Here is a 15,646-nt window from a genome sequence, read left to right as displayed (position 1 = left end):
AGATAAATGGATTTGAGATGCATCAAAAGATAAAACTGAGGGGTAGACAGAAGGATGGAGAGATCAATAGGTATGTGAAAAAACAAGTACAGTTAATATTATCGGTAGAGTCTAAGTGGCATGATAAGAATGTTCACTGTAAAATTCTTTCACTTTTGCTGCATATTTGAAAATGTCCATAATCAGTTCAGTTCAGTCGCTCAGTCGTGTCCAACTCTTTGCGACCCCATGAATTGCAGCACGCCAGGCCTCCCTGTCTATCACCAACTCCCGGAGTGTACCCAAACCCATGTCCATCGAGTCGGTGATGCCATCCAACCATCTCATCCTGTCGTCCCCTTCTCCTCCTGCCCCCAATCCTTCCCAGCATGAGGGTCTTTTCCAATGAGTCAACTCTTCGCATGAGGTGGCCAAAGTATTGGAGTTTCAGCTTCAACATCAGTCCTTCCAATGAACACCCAGGACTGATCTCTTTTAGGATGGACTGATTGGATCTCCTTGCAGTCCAAGGGACTCTAAAGGGTCTTCTCCAACACCATAGTTCAAAAGCATCAATTCTGTGGCGCTCAGCTTTCTTCACTGTCCAACTCTCACATCCATACATGACCACTGGAAAAACCATAGCCTTGACTAGACGGACTTTCGTTGGCAAAGTAATGTCTCTGCTTTTAAATATGCTATCTAGGTTAGCCATAACCTTCCTTCCAAGGAGTAAGCGTCTTTTAATTTCAGGGCTGCAATCACCATCAGCAGTGATTTTGGAGCCCAAAAAAATAAAGTCTGACACTGTTTCCACTGTTTCCCCATCTATTTCCCATGAAGTGATGGGACCAGATGCCATGATCTTAGTTTTCTGAATGTTCAGCTTTAAGCCAACTTTTTCACTCTCCTCTTTCACTTTCATCAAGAGGCTCTTTAGTTCTTCTTCACTTTCTGCCATAAGGGTGGTGTCATCCACACATCTGAGGTTATTGATATTTCTCCCGGCAGTCTTGATTCCAGCTTGTGTTTCTTCCAGCCCAGCGTTTCTCATGATGTACTCTGCATATAAGTTAAATAAGCAGGGTGACAATATACAGCCTTGACGTACTCCTTTTCCTATTTGGAACCAGTCTGTTGTTCCATGTCCAGTTCTAACTGTTGCTTTCCTGACCTGCATATAGGTTTCTCAAGAGACGGGTCAGATGGTTTGGTATTCCCATCTCTTTCAGAATTTTCCATAATGTCCATAATAAAAACATGAAAAATGAAGTACAGATAGCATTCTATAAAGACAGCAGTGGTAGTGGTAGAGCTCGTTCCTTTTTATAAAGTTTTACTGAAATTTAAATTCACATACAATAGAAATGACACAAAAAGTGTCATATTTAAAGTGCACAATTCAATGACTTTTAGTGTATTCAGAATTGTGCAAGCATCACTACTATCAATTTTAAAACATTTTCATCACCCTAAAAGAGTATTTTTACCACCATTAACATTATTCTTCCAACTCCACCAAAACCCTAGCCCTACGCAACCACTCATTTTGGATATTTCATATAAATAGAATTAGACAAAATGTAATTTTAACTTATTGCTTTCCTCTAGCATAAACTTTTCAAGGTTCATTCATGCTATACTACGCATCTGTACAACAGTTTTTTAATTGCCAGATAATATTCTATTATATGGACATATCATATTTTTTTTATCAGTCGAGTTTTGTTTATCTAGTTTATCAGTTGATGGGAATTTGGGTTGTTTCCATTTTGGGGGTATTATAAATAGTGCTGCTATGACATTTGTGTATAAATTTTTGTGTAAATGTGTTTTCAGTTCCCTTGGATATAAACCTAAGAGCGGAAATGCTGAATCATATGGTAACTCAGTATTTTACACATTTTTATGTGAAATAAGTATTTCTGAGCTTTTAGAAGTGAGCACTTCCACAAGAGATGCACTGGACACACTGAAAATAGTTTGGTAATTCCACAAAAATCTAAATATATAATTACCACATGACCAAGCAATTCCACTCCTGGCTATATACCCAAAAGAACTGAAAACAAGATACTCAACTTGTGGTGAATGTTTATAAAGCACTCATCACAAAAGCAAAAAGGTGGAAAAACGTATGTCCAGTAATTGATGAATAGATAAATAAAATGTGATATGCCCACACAAATGGATTACTTGCCATAAAAAGCAATAAGCTACGAACACATACAACGTGGATGAACTTAAAAACAATAAGCTAAAGAAGCCAGACACAAAAGAAGCCAAACATACAGTGTAGGATTCCACCTAATACATTATACAAACACATGAAAGCTATGGTTTAATGAAAAAAAATAAAAATGAAAACCATCACTTCAAGTAGAAGAGAAAGGTGACTACAATCTGATTACTAGGCACAGTAATCTAATTCTGGCACACTGGAAGCAATTCTGATGCCCATCTCAATATTCTGAGCATGGCTCAGGCCACACTTTCCCAATCAATCAATTAGTCTTCTTTGAATTCTACCAGTAAGTAGAGTTCACATCCTCAAGAACATCCAAGCAACCTGACCTGGTAACGGAAACATTCTGGGTGTTTCTGAGGATAACCGTGAAACATCAAATTACCCAGAATTCTTATCATGTTATACAAAAAGACCTGTTGTCTCAAGTGATACTGAATTACTCAAAAACACAATTTCTCAATCAATGACTAAAGCAAATGCATTGAATTCTGCATTAAAGCACTCTGCCCTGAATTTATGAAAACTAGTGACTCATATTTAACACAGGCACATGTCAAAGAACTGCCAATTTCTTGGAACATTCAATTAACCAATTAACTAGAACAAACCTAACAGTTGACATTATTTGAATAATCAAACCCAACCTTGACATTAAAGGCAAGATCCTGAATGGCCTCTAATTTTTACCTACAAAATCTGAAGTTCTAACAATCATGATAACTTCAGCAATTAGATAATTAAGGCTAATATAGAGAAACACCACAGTTCAGTTTACCATAATATTAATATGGTTACCTATTCATAGTTCCAGAAACATCAACATCATTCATAAAACATTCGATGCTCAAAGGAAGGTCTGAAGCATTTGCACTCATCAATTTCTTGAGTTTCTCACACTCCTGAGACAGTCGTAATAATGCACGGATTTTGGACTTTATGTCTAGCTTGTATTTCTTTCCAAATTCTTCACAGAAGTGATTTACTAGCACCTCATCAAATTTTCTGCCTCCCAGTGTTGTGTCAAATGCGGTGGCCAGAACCTTTGGGAAAAGATGATAATTAGTTAAAAAATTAACCAATTTAAAAGTTTATCATGACATATATTTAACTGGTAAACTGTAATAAAAAGGCGGTAAGGGACATTAAGTTCGAAACAAGGCAATGTGCATACGTCATTTAAACAAGGTTACAACCACTATGAAATGAGACATCATAACCCTCAATTTACAGATCTAGACAGATCAGACAATCTATAGGTCACAAAGATATTAAGTGGTAGAAGTAGAATTCAAAACCCAATCTCAATTTCAAAACCTATGCCTTCCCCACTACACCAATCTGACTCCAAACAATAATTATAATTCAAGAGCCAATACACTAACATGTCATATACAGTTCTAGTCTTATCTCTACCACAAAACTGCAAATAATACCAAAGGCTTATTTACCTCCATGCAATTTACCACCAGAAAATATGCTGAAGCCTTAACTCACAGTAATCTGTTTCTATTCAACACAGAAGACTATAATTAGGCTGGGTTATCCTTTTCTAAATCTCTAAAGGAAATCAGAAGCAAACTAGATCTAATCAGATTCAGTAATAGAAAACTGGCTAAGTAAGTGATGACCAACACCCTCAAAACCATCTCTTCAAAGAATGTTAAATGTCCTCAGGAAGTTTTTCTTAGCGAGTGATCTCATGAAAGAAAGAAAAAAAAAAACACAGAACTGAACACAGTTCTGTGTAATTCCAATTTTGTTTTCATAAATGACTAGAATGAAATATATCAAATTGTAGTAAGATCATGAATGACTTTCCTTTATACATATATGTTTCCAAATTTGGTTATGATTCTATAGTAAGTATTTTGATAGTTAAATTTAAACTGTAACTGGAAAACTGACAAGTGACAGCTGATAGTGAAGCAAATACTAATACACATCACTCTGACTCAAAGACAAGGCTAAATTATAGCCAGTACCTGCTATCTAAAAAGGTGAGAGTATAAATTGGAATTTAGAAATAATCCTATTATGGATAAAAGTAAGGCTTAAACACTGAGAATAACACTTGGTCCATCATTTATATCTGTAAAAATCATGATCCTCTTATTTCCCAACCATCCCCAAGATCTTCTTTATATGAAAAAAAAAAAAAGGGAAACAAATCAGAATATAAAGCAGAAGCAAGTCCATTTTTCAAAGAAACAAAGGACTGTAACAAAGAGAAACTCAAAATACCCTTCAAATCTAACAAATACTTATTCTGGGATAGGTAGTTCCATTGGACCAACCTCCAAGTTAGGGGAGCAGAAAGCCAATTTAGACCCGGCAGCAAAAACCCTGATACAGAACCCAAGTAATTAAAGCAAATATGCAAATTATTCTTGGTTTTTAAGTACATTCTAGATAAAATCACCAAGCTAGAAAATTGATTTTATGTACCACTGAGGAACTAGCAAATACTATCAAATCTGACTGTGACCCACAGACATAGGAAACAAACCTATGGTTACCAAAGTTAACCACAGGAAGGTGAGGGGGAGGGATAAATTAGGAAGATGGATTTAACAGTACTATAAATAAAATAGAGAACCAATAAGGACCTACTGTATAGCACAGGGAACTACACTCAGTATTTTGCAATTTTGTAATTTTCCCTACAAGGAAAAAAGAATCTGAAAAAGAATTTGTCAACATATGTATAACTGAATTACTATGCTGTAATACCTGAAACTAACACAACATTGTAATAAATCAACTACACTTCAATTAAAAAAAACTTTTTTAACTCACTGAACACCTAAAATCTATACCTTTCACTCTACATAAATTTTACCTTAATAAAGAGACTAATATAGGAAGTGTGTATACATACTAAAAAAGCTTTTTTCAACTGTGACCAGGATCACCCTCCGGTTCCTCTTTGCCATTAACATTACTAGACTTCTCTGTGTACAAAACTGCTTTCTCCAGAGCTTTATCATCTCTAGACATCTAGACTAAAACTCCTAGGCTGGTTTCTTTTGTCCAGCCAAGTTCTAGTCACTCCACCCTGTTCCCAGAACACTCAAAACCTTAAGAGAATACCTTTATCATCCCTTAATCCTCGGTGTAAGACATCTGAAGGGACTATACGTTAAAGACTCCCCCTAGTGAACCTGCAAGGCAAGCATTATTTTCCCCACATTACAGATTAAAAAACAACAGGCTCAGGAATCTAAGGACTTTTTTCTCAAGTTCTATGCTCTTTGCTTCATTACCTTGTCAACACCTCAAAAATTATTTCGGGCTTCTGACTTCCACCCCACCCCTACACAACTAATTTCTAGTTCAGATGGTTCATACCAAGTTTCCACTAGTGAAACAAAATTCTTTAAGATGTATTTATTTATTGCTGAGGTGGGCCCTCTTTGCTTTCTCTAGTGGGCTTCCTCTAGTTGCAGGCTTCCTCTCATGCTGCAGAGGATAGGCTCTAGGCGTACAAGCTTCAGTACTTGTGGCATACAGGCTCAACAAGTCGCAGCCCAAGGGCTCTAGAGCTCAGGGTCAGTAGTTGTGGCACACAGGCTTCACTGCTGAGCAGTACGTGGCATCTTCCTGGACCAGAAAACAAACCCATATCCCCTGCACTGGCAGGAGGATTCTTAACCAGTGGACCACCAGGGAAGCTCTAAAACACAACTCCATAACCAACTACTTTAAGTTGCCTCTCATGAATTCCTAATTATAATACAATCTCCTGGGAAAAATATACTTACTTTAAGTTTTCCTCTATTAAATGCACATACAGAAACTTGATAAGAAGAATGCCCCATGTCTACAAAAACTACATTTCTTGGTTTCTCTTCTAAGGCAGGAAGATCTTGTTTATAGATTCCATATGCAAGAGCAACTACACAATAATACAAAAATAAACATGATGTTACATTTTAGTAATAAACTTAAAATTCATTTACACAGGAAAAAACAGATTTACAGCTGCAAAAAAAGATTCAAAATCCTTATAAGCTCTGCATGGTTTATTCACGAAGAACACTGACTTTGAAGAGTTACACATTGACATTTATTTCACTTTGGTTTCCTTGATGTTTCCAATTTCCAGTTCCAGCAACTGTGACAATTTTTTCCAAAACCACTTTCTCCCACTTTTCCAAACATTTTCCCCCATATTCCCTTCTGCCATCTCTCAACATTCCCATATATTCTGCCTCCTGAGATCTTGCTTTATAAATCCCACCCCTCTGACTCTACCGGCCCACAAGTTGGGAGAAAAACCCAATATTTAAACCAAAGCAATGCTCCAAACACACAATAAATGCAGTTCCTTTCCAAAAAAGCATGCAATTAAATATTAAAGTGCTATGAAGATACAGAAAAAGTACTTGTCAAGTTAACTCTTCATATGTGAGAGTACCCAAAAATACTGTGACACTGGTGGTAAGTGCTCCAAGTAAAATATGTAATAAGAAACCCTAAGGGTTTTAAGATTTCACAACCTTTGAGATCAAGCAAGTAAAAAAAAATTTCAGTTAATGGTCACTTACCTGCAGTAGTTTCATTCATTAATCGCAGACAATTGAGACCAGCGATCTGTGTTGCATCCATCACTGATCGTCTTTCTGCATCAGTATAGAAACAAGGAACCTATAAAAAGAATTTTTTAATATACCCTATTATGGAGATTCCTAATTTAAAATATACCTGTCAAAAAAACAGTAAAATCCAGAAATGCCCTCAAATAGCTATAGCAATTTATTCTGTATATGATCAAGGAACTCTTTCACACCAGCACAGCAAATGTGGACTATTCTATAGTCTTGGGACAAATGGACAGCCATACAGAAAATAAAATAAAGATGCATCCCTACTAAACACCAAATACCAAAATATATTTCAAATCAAAGATGCAAATGTTTTTTAAAAATCATGAGTATCAGAATAAAACAGAATCTTTACTGTCAAAGAAAGAAGGGGAAAAAAAAGAAGGGATTTTTCTAAATATAACACAAAACCCAAAAGAACCAGCAGGTCAAGATGAGCATCCTCTGGCAGCCAGTACTGCTGGGTCCCAAGATGTGGCTGGGAAATCAGCGGCACTGGGGCCAAGGGCCACAGCAAGCAGGACTGCTCGCTATCTCTCACTCGCCTGGCAGCAACAACAGCAGGCATCAGCGAGGCTCATGGGAGTCGGGGCACAGCCCGGTGTGTGAGACACTCAGCTGAACCCTGGTTCACTCACCCTGCATGATGCTTTTCTTGCTCTGGAAGCTGGTGCAGTGGCTAGGATTCACTGCCTCTGAGATCTTTGTGCACTTGCTGGGTGTTTTTTGTGCTACTGGCCCTGTGTGATTACAGCCTCGCTCCAAGCCTCTTCTGGCTAAACATGTTTGTGCCCTTCTTCGCTGCTCACAAGCTTGACACCTACCTCCCCACTATCATCTCATGTACCTCTCCCAGGATGGAGAGAAGCGGCTGGCTGTGCTCAGCCTTTTCTGGGTATACACAATTCAAGTGCAAGATGATATTGTGCCAGAAGCTGGTGGAGCAGGCTTAGGAGCTCTGGTTTGGCCTGATCATGTCTCACGTCTTCATTCTCCTGCAGTTGCTCATGAGCTGCACCTGCTGAGGGAACTAGCCTTGCAGAGGATAAGCTAGAATGCTGGACCACAGGCTGAGGTCCCACTTCTACCATACCACCAAAGAAGCCTGGGCCTGAAAGTCGGCTTGTGCCCTGCCCAGTGCCCACTTTTCTCTATACCAATCATGTCTAAAATTATTCCCTCAGCAGGGATACAAAGAGCAGCCTTGATCCTTAAAATGTATTCCCTCTTATTTCATGCTTTGACTAGCTAATCCTGAATTAAGATCCTAGTAAAAGCCCCAGGCCAGACAGTACTGACCTCCTCAGACAGTTGAAAACTACATATAAGTAAAATGGTCTGATGAGCTCTGACTATTTTCATGGATCTGAGAAAGGACTCATCGTACAAAGGCCGCTAAGCTGGAATCAGTGTTTCCCCTGGCCAGCAGAGCCAACCTGTGAGTTCTCTGTCCCATCCCCTGAGAGGAGACTTCCTTGACGCTCGATCTCTTTTTAAAAAAGTATAAACCAGCCTGTGAATCCTCGCCTGTGCTACTGGGGAGGACGGCCATGATCGTCATTCCAACCCAGGCAGAGTATGTTGAGTAAGCATGATCGGGACTCTATCTGGAGTCCTGTCGCCTGAGAAAAGAGAACTTTTCACTTGCTTTCAAGGTGCTGCTTGGCTTCCAATCCCAGCAGACTGCAGTGCCACGGCTCTTCCACCACCTGTGGCCAGCACTGTTAGCGCACCGAAGACAGATTCAGGACCAGATAGAGATCTTTTCAAGAAAACTGGAGACACCAGGGAACATTTCATGCAAAGATGGGCACAATAAAGGACAGAAACGGCAAGGAACTAACAAAAGTAAGAGATTAAGAAGAGGTGGCAAGAATACACAGAAGTGTACAGAAAAGTTCTTAATGACCTGGATAACCACGATGGCATGATCACTCACCTAGAGCCAGAGAGCCTGGAGTATGAAGTTAAGTGAACCTTAGGAAGCATTACAACGAACAAAGCTAGTGAAGTGATGGAATTCCAGTTAAGCTATTTCTAATTCCAAAACATGATGCTGTTAAAGTGCTGCACTCAATATGACAGCAAATTTGGAAAACTCAGCAGTGGCCACAGGACTGAAAAAGGTCAGTTTTCATTCCAATCCCAAAGAAGGGTAATGCCAAAGAATCTTCAAACTACCGTACAATTGCACTCATTTCACATGCTAGCATGGTCATGCTCAAAATCCTTCAAGCTAGGCTTCAACAATATGTAAACCAAGAACTTCCAGAGGTACAAGCAAGATTTAGAAAAGGCAGAAGAACCAGAGATCAAATTGCCAGTATCCGCTGGATCACAGATAACGCAAGGGAATTTCAGAAAAACATCTACTACTGCTTCATTGACTACGCTAAAGCCTTGGACTGTGTGGATCACAACAAACTGAAAAAAAAAGAGATGGAAATACTAGACCACCTTACTTGTCTGCTGAGAAAACTGTATGCAGGTCAAGAAGCAATAGTTAGAACCGGACATGGAACAACAGACTGGTTCAAAATTGAGAAAGAAGTACATCAAGGCTGTATATTGTCTCCCTGCTTATTTAACTTATATGCGGAGTACATTATGTGACATGTCAGGCTGGATGAATTACAACCTGGAATCAAGATTCCCAGGAGAAATATAAACAACCTCAGATATGCAGATGATACCACTTTAACAACAGAAAGTAAAGAGAAACTAAACAGCTTCTTGATGAGTGGTGAAAGAGAACAATGAAAAAGCTGGGTTAAAAACTCAACATTCAAAAAACTAAGATCATGGCATCCAGTCCCATCACTTCATGGCAAACAGATGGGGAAAAAGTGGAACAGTGGCAGATTTTATTTTCTTGGCCTCCAAAATCACTACAGATGGTGACTGCAACCATGAAATTAAAAGACATTTGCTCCTTGGGAAGAAAAGCTATTGACAAACTTAGACAGCGTATTAAGAAGCAGGGACAAAACTGCCAACAAAGGTCTATAACAGTCAAAGCGATGGTTTTTCCAGTAGTCATGTACAGATGTGAGAGTTGAACTATAAAGAAGGCTGAGCACTGAAGAACTGATGCTTTCCAACTGTGGTACTGGAGAAGACTCTTTGAGAGTCCCTTGGACAGCAAGGAGATCAAACCAGTCAATCTTAAAGGAAGTCAACCCTGAATCTTCATTGGAAGGACTGATGCTGAAGCTCCAATACTTTGGCCACCTAATGGGAAGAGCCAACCCATTGGAAAAGACCCTGATGCTGGGAAAGATTGAGGGCAGGAGCAGAAGGCAGTGACGGAGGATGAGATGGCTAGATGGCATCACTGACTCAATGGACATGAGTTTGAGCAAGCTCCAGGAGATGGTGAAGGACAGGGAAGCCTGGCGTGCTGCAGTCCATGGGCTTGCAGAGAGTCAGACACAACTTAGTGATTGAACAACAAAGGGATGAGAATGGGGGCTTTCCAGGTGGCGTAGTGGTAAAGTATCCGCCTGCCAACACAGGAGATACAGGTTTGATCCCTGGGTCAGGAAGGTCCTCTGAAGGAGGAAACTGCAACCCACTCCAGTATTCTTGCCTGGAAAATTCCACGGACATAGCAGCCTGGCAGGCTAGAGTCAGACATGACTGAGCTCGCACACAAAGGATCAGTAGGAGGGGCAGGTGTTCTAATGCTCATAGGCACTGAGACCTACAAATGTTAAGTTTACAAGTGATCACAGCCCACGTCTATTGTACTGATGTCTTTGGTTTGATGTCAATCAGGTACCAAATGAGAACATTTGTTAAGATAATGTTTTGCTAGGGAAGGAAAAGGGGGAGTAGAACTGAAACATTTGATTCATTAAAAAATTCTAATAACCTAATGAGGAAAAAATATTTCCAACACATCATAAAATAGCAAAGAGCTAATCTCTCTAATATTCAAAGAACTACAAATCAAAACGAAGATCACGCTTCCCTGGTAGCTCAGTGATAAAGAATCCGCCTGCCAACACAGAAGACGCAGGTTTGATGCCTGATCCGGGAGGATTACACGTCATGGAGTAACTAAGCCTGTGTCCACAGCTATTCAGCCTGTGCTCTAGAGCCCTGGAGTTGCAACTACTGAAGCCCACATGCCCTAGAGCGCATGCTCTGTAATAGAAGAGGAAACAACGAGAAACCCACACACTACAACCAGAGAGTGACCCCCCCCTTGCAACAACTAGACAAAAGTCTGTGCAGCAACAAAGACCTAGCACAGCCAAAAATAAACAATTTTTTTAAAAAAATAACAAGTTTTAAAAATGTGGAGAAAAGGATTTTAAAAAATGTTTTCTAAAAAACTGAAGACCATAAATTCAAAATAAAATGAGGAAAGGATAGGAATATTTCACAAAAAGCAAAATACAAAATGGTTCATAAATTCTAAAACATTCAAGTTTACCTAAAAAGTAAAATATCAAAATCGCACATACTTTGCTACCATTCTTCATCAATCAGAATTATCTGACATGCAATAAGATGAGCTGATAAGGCTGTGGTCAAACAAGCCCTCTTATGTATTGCTGACATAAGTGTAAATTAGTACAAATTCTCTGAAGGGCAATTAAACAAATAGTTGCTAAAATATAAAACATATGTATCCTCAGTCCCAGTAACTGCACTTCTAGGAAGTTAGCCTACAACCTACAAACTTATCATGTAAGAGCAAAATGTATTTGTCCAACTTTTACTCACTGTAGTATTCTTTGCAATTAGACAAAATCTGGAAGTAACCGAGATGTCCAACAAAAAGAGACCGTGCTGTGTTGTGTGTTTAGTCGCTCAGTCGTGTCTGACTTTTTGACCCCATGGACTGTAGCCCACCAGGCTCCTCTGTCCATGGGAATTCTCCAGGCAAGAATACTGGACTGGGTTATACAGGGCATCTTCCCAACCCAGGGATCGAAGCCAGGTCTCCTGCAGTGCAGGCGGATTCTTTACCGTCTGAGCCACCAGGGAAGCCCATGAATACTGGAGTAGGTAGCCTATCCCTTCTCCAAGGGATCTTCCTGACCCAGGAATCGAACCAGGGTCTCCTCTGTTGCAGGAGGATTCATTACCAGCTGACCCACCAGGGAAAACCCCCCAAAAAAGAGACTATAGCTAAATATTAATAGATTATGGTACATGCATAAACTGGGACATTCTGCTCCACTAAATGGAACGAAGCACCTCTCTAATACTATGGAACAAATAACGTAAACCGTCCAAAATTTATTAAAAGAAAAATAAAAGTAAAGAAGGACCTGTACTTACTTGCTTGGGTACATAAAAACCTCTGGAAAGATTTCTAACAAAATGGTAAAACTAGTAATCTCTGGGAAGGAAAATCTACTTACTAGGTGGCAGAGGTGCTAATGCTTCCCATATACCCTTTTATACATGTGATATGATTCGAACACGAGGGCTATCATTACCTTTCCCAAAATATAAAGCTTATATTTAACAATAAGCAGTTTACAAATAGAGCAAAATACACCCAGGCCCTATTTACATAGCAATCAGATACACCGTAGCACCAAAAGCTAGAGCAGCAACTGCACAGAAGAGAGTTCACATAGAGGCCGGAGACCACTATCCTTTGGTAGGCCCGATGGCAAGGTTAGCCCTTCCCTGAATCCAGGAATCTGAATGATAAGTAGTTCCCTAAAGCAACAGAAAAACTTCCCTAAATTATGAGTGGTTCACTGTGCCTAAACTGTTTGTACAATGTAGTTTATGTTTTTATACTTAATTTCCTTCTGGAATTCTTGCATTTTGGTACATCCAAGGTATAGCATGCCTTTGTGAATGACCTCGAACAGAAATCCTGGACCCTGAGCCTCAGGCAGAACTCCCCTGGTGTATAACATTTCACATGTGTTATTACAACCTGTTGTTGGAGGAATTAAGCACTTCTGGTCTAACTCCAATGGAAGGGGACTCTTGGAAGCTTTTATCTGGTTTCCTCCAGATGTTCTCCACATACTATTTCCCTTTTGATTCTGCTTTGCATCCTTTCACTATAATAAACCTTAGCCATGAATATGGCTTTATTCTGAGTCTTATAAACTCTCCAAGCAAATCACCAAAATTCTCGAGGACCTGCAACACATAACTTAATCCATCACCTTTTAACTTGATCCCAAAAGCTGGAAAAGCATCTCAGGCAGTCTTGCCATTTTACATAAAGTTTACCTCTATACAGAGCAAAATTCAGAATCAAAGTTAGGACACTAGGTGAGGGAAATGTCCACTGAAATCTGAAAGTCCACTAGAGATTTGGGGGAAAGCAGAAACTATCTAAGAAACACAGTGCCTTTATTGAACTTGAGCTCTTAAAGGAAGCAGCATTCTTCTTTGCATCCTCCAAATGTGCATTATGGGCCATAATCCAATTCTTCCTAACAAAAGTCAGTATGATTTTACTAGATAGCCAAGAAACAAGAACTCCATCAGACAAAGACCATGGGGTGAAATAAGCCCCCTTGCTTTGCCAATCATTGCACCAAAATAAAGACAAAATAGGCCAATAAACAACAAAGTTCTACTGTACAGCACAGGGAACTATGTTCAATATCCTGTCACAAATCATAATGGAAAGGAATATATATATATACATGCACGCGCACACATGCGTGCGCGCACACACACACATATGGGGCTTCTCTGGTGGTTCAGACGATAAAGAATCTGCCTGCAACGGAAAAGACCTGGGTTCCATCCCTGGTTGGGGAAGATCTCCTAGAGAAGGAAACGGCAACCCACTCCAGTCTTCCTGCCTGGAGAATTCCAAGGACAGAGGGGCCTGGCAGGCTACACTCCATGGGGTCACAAATGAGTCAGATACAACTTAGTGACTAACACGTTACATGTATACATATATAAATGTATTCAATATAACCAAGTCACTTGGCTATACAGGAGAAATTACACATTGTAAATCAGCTATATGTCAAAAATTTTTAATAAAAATTTAGAAAGACAAAAGAAGCCAAAGAGCTAAAATATCAGATAACAACTGCAGAATGAGGAGATTCACTGGAAAAGCAAACTCAACCACCTAAATTTCAACAGTCCCTGAGGACGCCACCATACTACAAGCACAGCCAGGCTTCCATCTAAATAGGCAAGTGGAAAAAACAAGATGAAGTCTACTGCTGTCTTGCCTTTAGTGCTGGATACAAAAAGAGCAAAGATACAGAGACAGGAACAGAGAAAAAGCATTTCTTATTTGAGAGTATTCAACTAATTTGACAAACAAGAGGCTACCATGTGCCAGGCACTATGCGAGGTGCTAGAAGTAATCCAGGAAGAAGTGGGCTTAGTCAGAGATAAGCCTTTAAACAGACAGAATAATAGAAGCAAGAGCAAAAAACTAGGGAAGGAAAAAAAAATTCAAGAATATGAGAACCAGTCTGAAAAACTGTTAAAGTAATGATTACCACCCAAGGCAAAAAGCAATTTTATTTTCAATTAACAGCTTCCTCCTTTCTGCTTCTTCATAGACCCTAATAATGTGTAGGGATGAAACTTACCGAAACAACACAGTCCACAACAGGCTTCTTGAGAACATTTTCTGCTGTCTCCTTCAGTTTGGATAAAAGCATGGCAGTCACCTGCTCCGTGGTAAAACTACGTTCCTCCTCCATATATTTCACCTGCAATAAAAAACAAAAGGATCTAAACTTACTGTATTTCTTCAAGTCCTAAAAACCTAAAATGAATAATTTCTAAATCATCAGTGGAACATTATCTCAAGAGGAAATTAAGAAAGCTAGTTTTGGAAGCAAAAATAATTCGAAAGTCACTTTTAGCTTGTTAACGTGCTTATCAACCAGGATACCTGGAGATGAGATTCAGTTCAATTCAGAAGCTCAGTCACGTCTGACTCTTTGCAACCCCATGGACTGCGGCACACCAGGCTTCCCTATTCATCACCAACTCCTGGAGCTTGCTCAAACTCATGTCCATCAAGTCAGTGATGCCATCCAACCATTTCATCCTCTCTCATCCTCTTCTCCTTCTGCTGTCAATCTTTCCCAGCATCAGGGTCTTTTCAAATGAGTCAGTTCTTCACATCGAAGTATTGGAGTTTCAGCTTCAGCATCAGTCCTTCCAATGAATATTCAGGACCGATTTCCTTTAGGATGGACTGGTTTGATCTCCTTGCAGTTCAAGAGACTCTCAAGAGTCTTCTCCAACACCACAGTTCAAAAGCATCAATTCTTCGGCACTCAGCTTTCTTTACAGTCCAACTCTTATATTCATGCATGACTACTGGAAAAACCACAGCTTTGACTAGACGGACCTCTGTTGGTAAAGTCAAGTCTCTGGTTTCTAATATGCTGTCTACGTTGGTCATAGCTTTTCTTCCAAGGAGCAAGCGTCTTTCAATTTCACGGCTGCAGTCACCATCTGCAGTGATTCTGGAGCCCAAAAAAATAAAGTCTGTCACTGTTTCCACTGTTTCCCCAACTATTTGCCATGAAGTGAAGGGACCAGATGCCATGATCTTAGTTTTCAGAATGTTGAGTTTTAAGCCAACTTTTCCACTCTCCTCTTTCACTTTCATCAAGAGGCTATTTAATTCTGCTTTGCTTTCTGCCATAAGGGTGGCACCATCTACATATCTTAGGTTATTGATATTTCTCCCAGCAATCTTGATTCCAGCTTGTGCTTCATCCAGCCCGGCATTTCACATGATGTACTCTGCATATAAGTTAAATAAGCAGGGTGACAATATACAGCCTTGACGTACTCCTTTCTGATGTGGAACCAGTCTGTTGTTTCATGT

General features: G+C 39.6%; 1 protein-coding gene and 1 pseudogene across 3 annotated transcripts in view; one reads left to right on the top strand and one right to left on the bottom strand.

Moving 5' to 3' along the window:
- The window catches only part of HSPA4 (heat shock protein family A (Hsp70) member 4), a 51,328-nt gene that overhangs the window by 18,791 nt on the left and 16,891 nt on the right, over positions 1 to 15,646 (bottom strand). For all 3 annotated transcript variants that reach the window (XM_081502823.1, XM_081502821.1, XM_081502822.1), the window contains exons 4-7: positions 14,388 to 14,510; positions 6,775 to 6,874; positions 5,989 to 6,122; positions 3,023 to 3,267 (exon numbers count right to left, since the gene is read on the bottom strand). In XM_081502823.1, the coding sequence (XP_081358949.1) occupies positions 3,023 to 3,267; positions 5,989 to 6,122; positions 6,775 to 6,874; positions 14,388 to 14,501 (593 nt within the window). In that variant the 5' untranslated portion in view covers positions 14,502 to 14,510. The remainder of the gene's footprint in view (positions 1 to 3,022; positions 3,268 to 5,988; positions 6,123 to 6,774; positions 6,875 to 14,387; positions 14,511 to 15,646) is intronic.
- LOC145509383 (transmembrane protein 203-like) lies at positions 7,478 to 7,856 on the top strand (annotated as a pseudogene).

The sequence above is a fragment of the Giraffa tippelskirchi genome, chromosome 6 (genome assembly GCF_054371585.1).
Source record: "Giraffa tippelskirchi isolate mGirTip1 chromosome 6, T2T-mGirTip1v1.2.pri, whole genome shotgun sequence".
Classification (NCBI taxonomy): domain Eukaryota; kingdom Metazoa; phylum Chordata; class Mammalia; order Artiodactyla; family Giraffidae; genus Giraffa; species Giraffa tippelskirchi.
The sequence above is the reverse complement of the archived record's forward strand: the minus strand, read 5'-3'. Positions and strand labels throughout refer to the sequence as shown.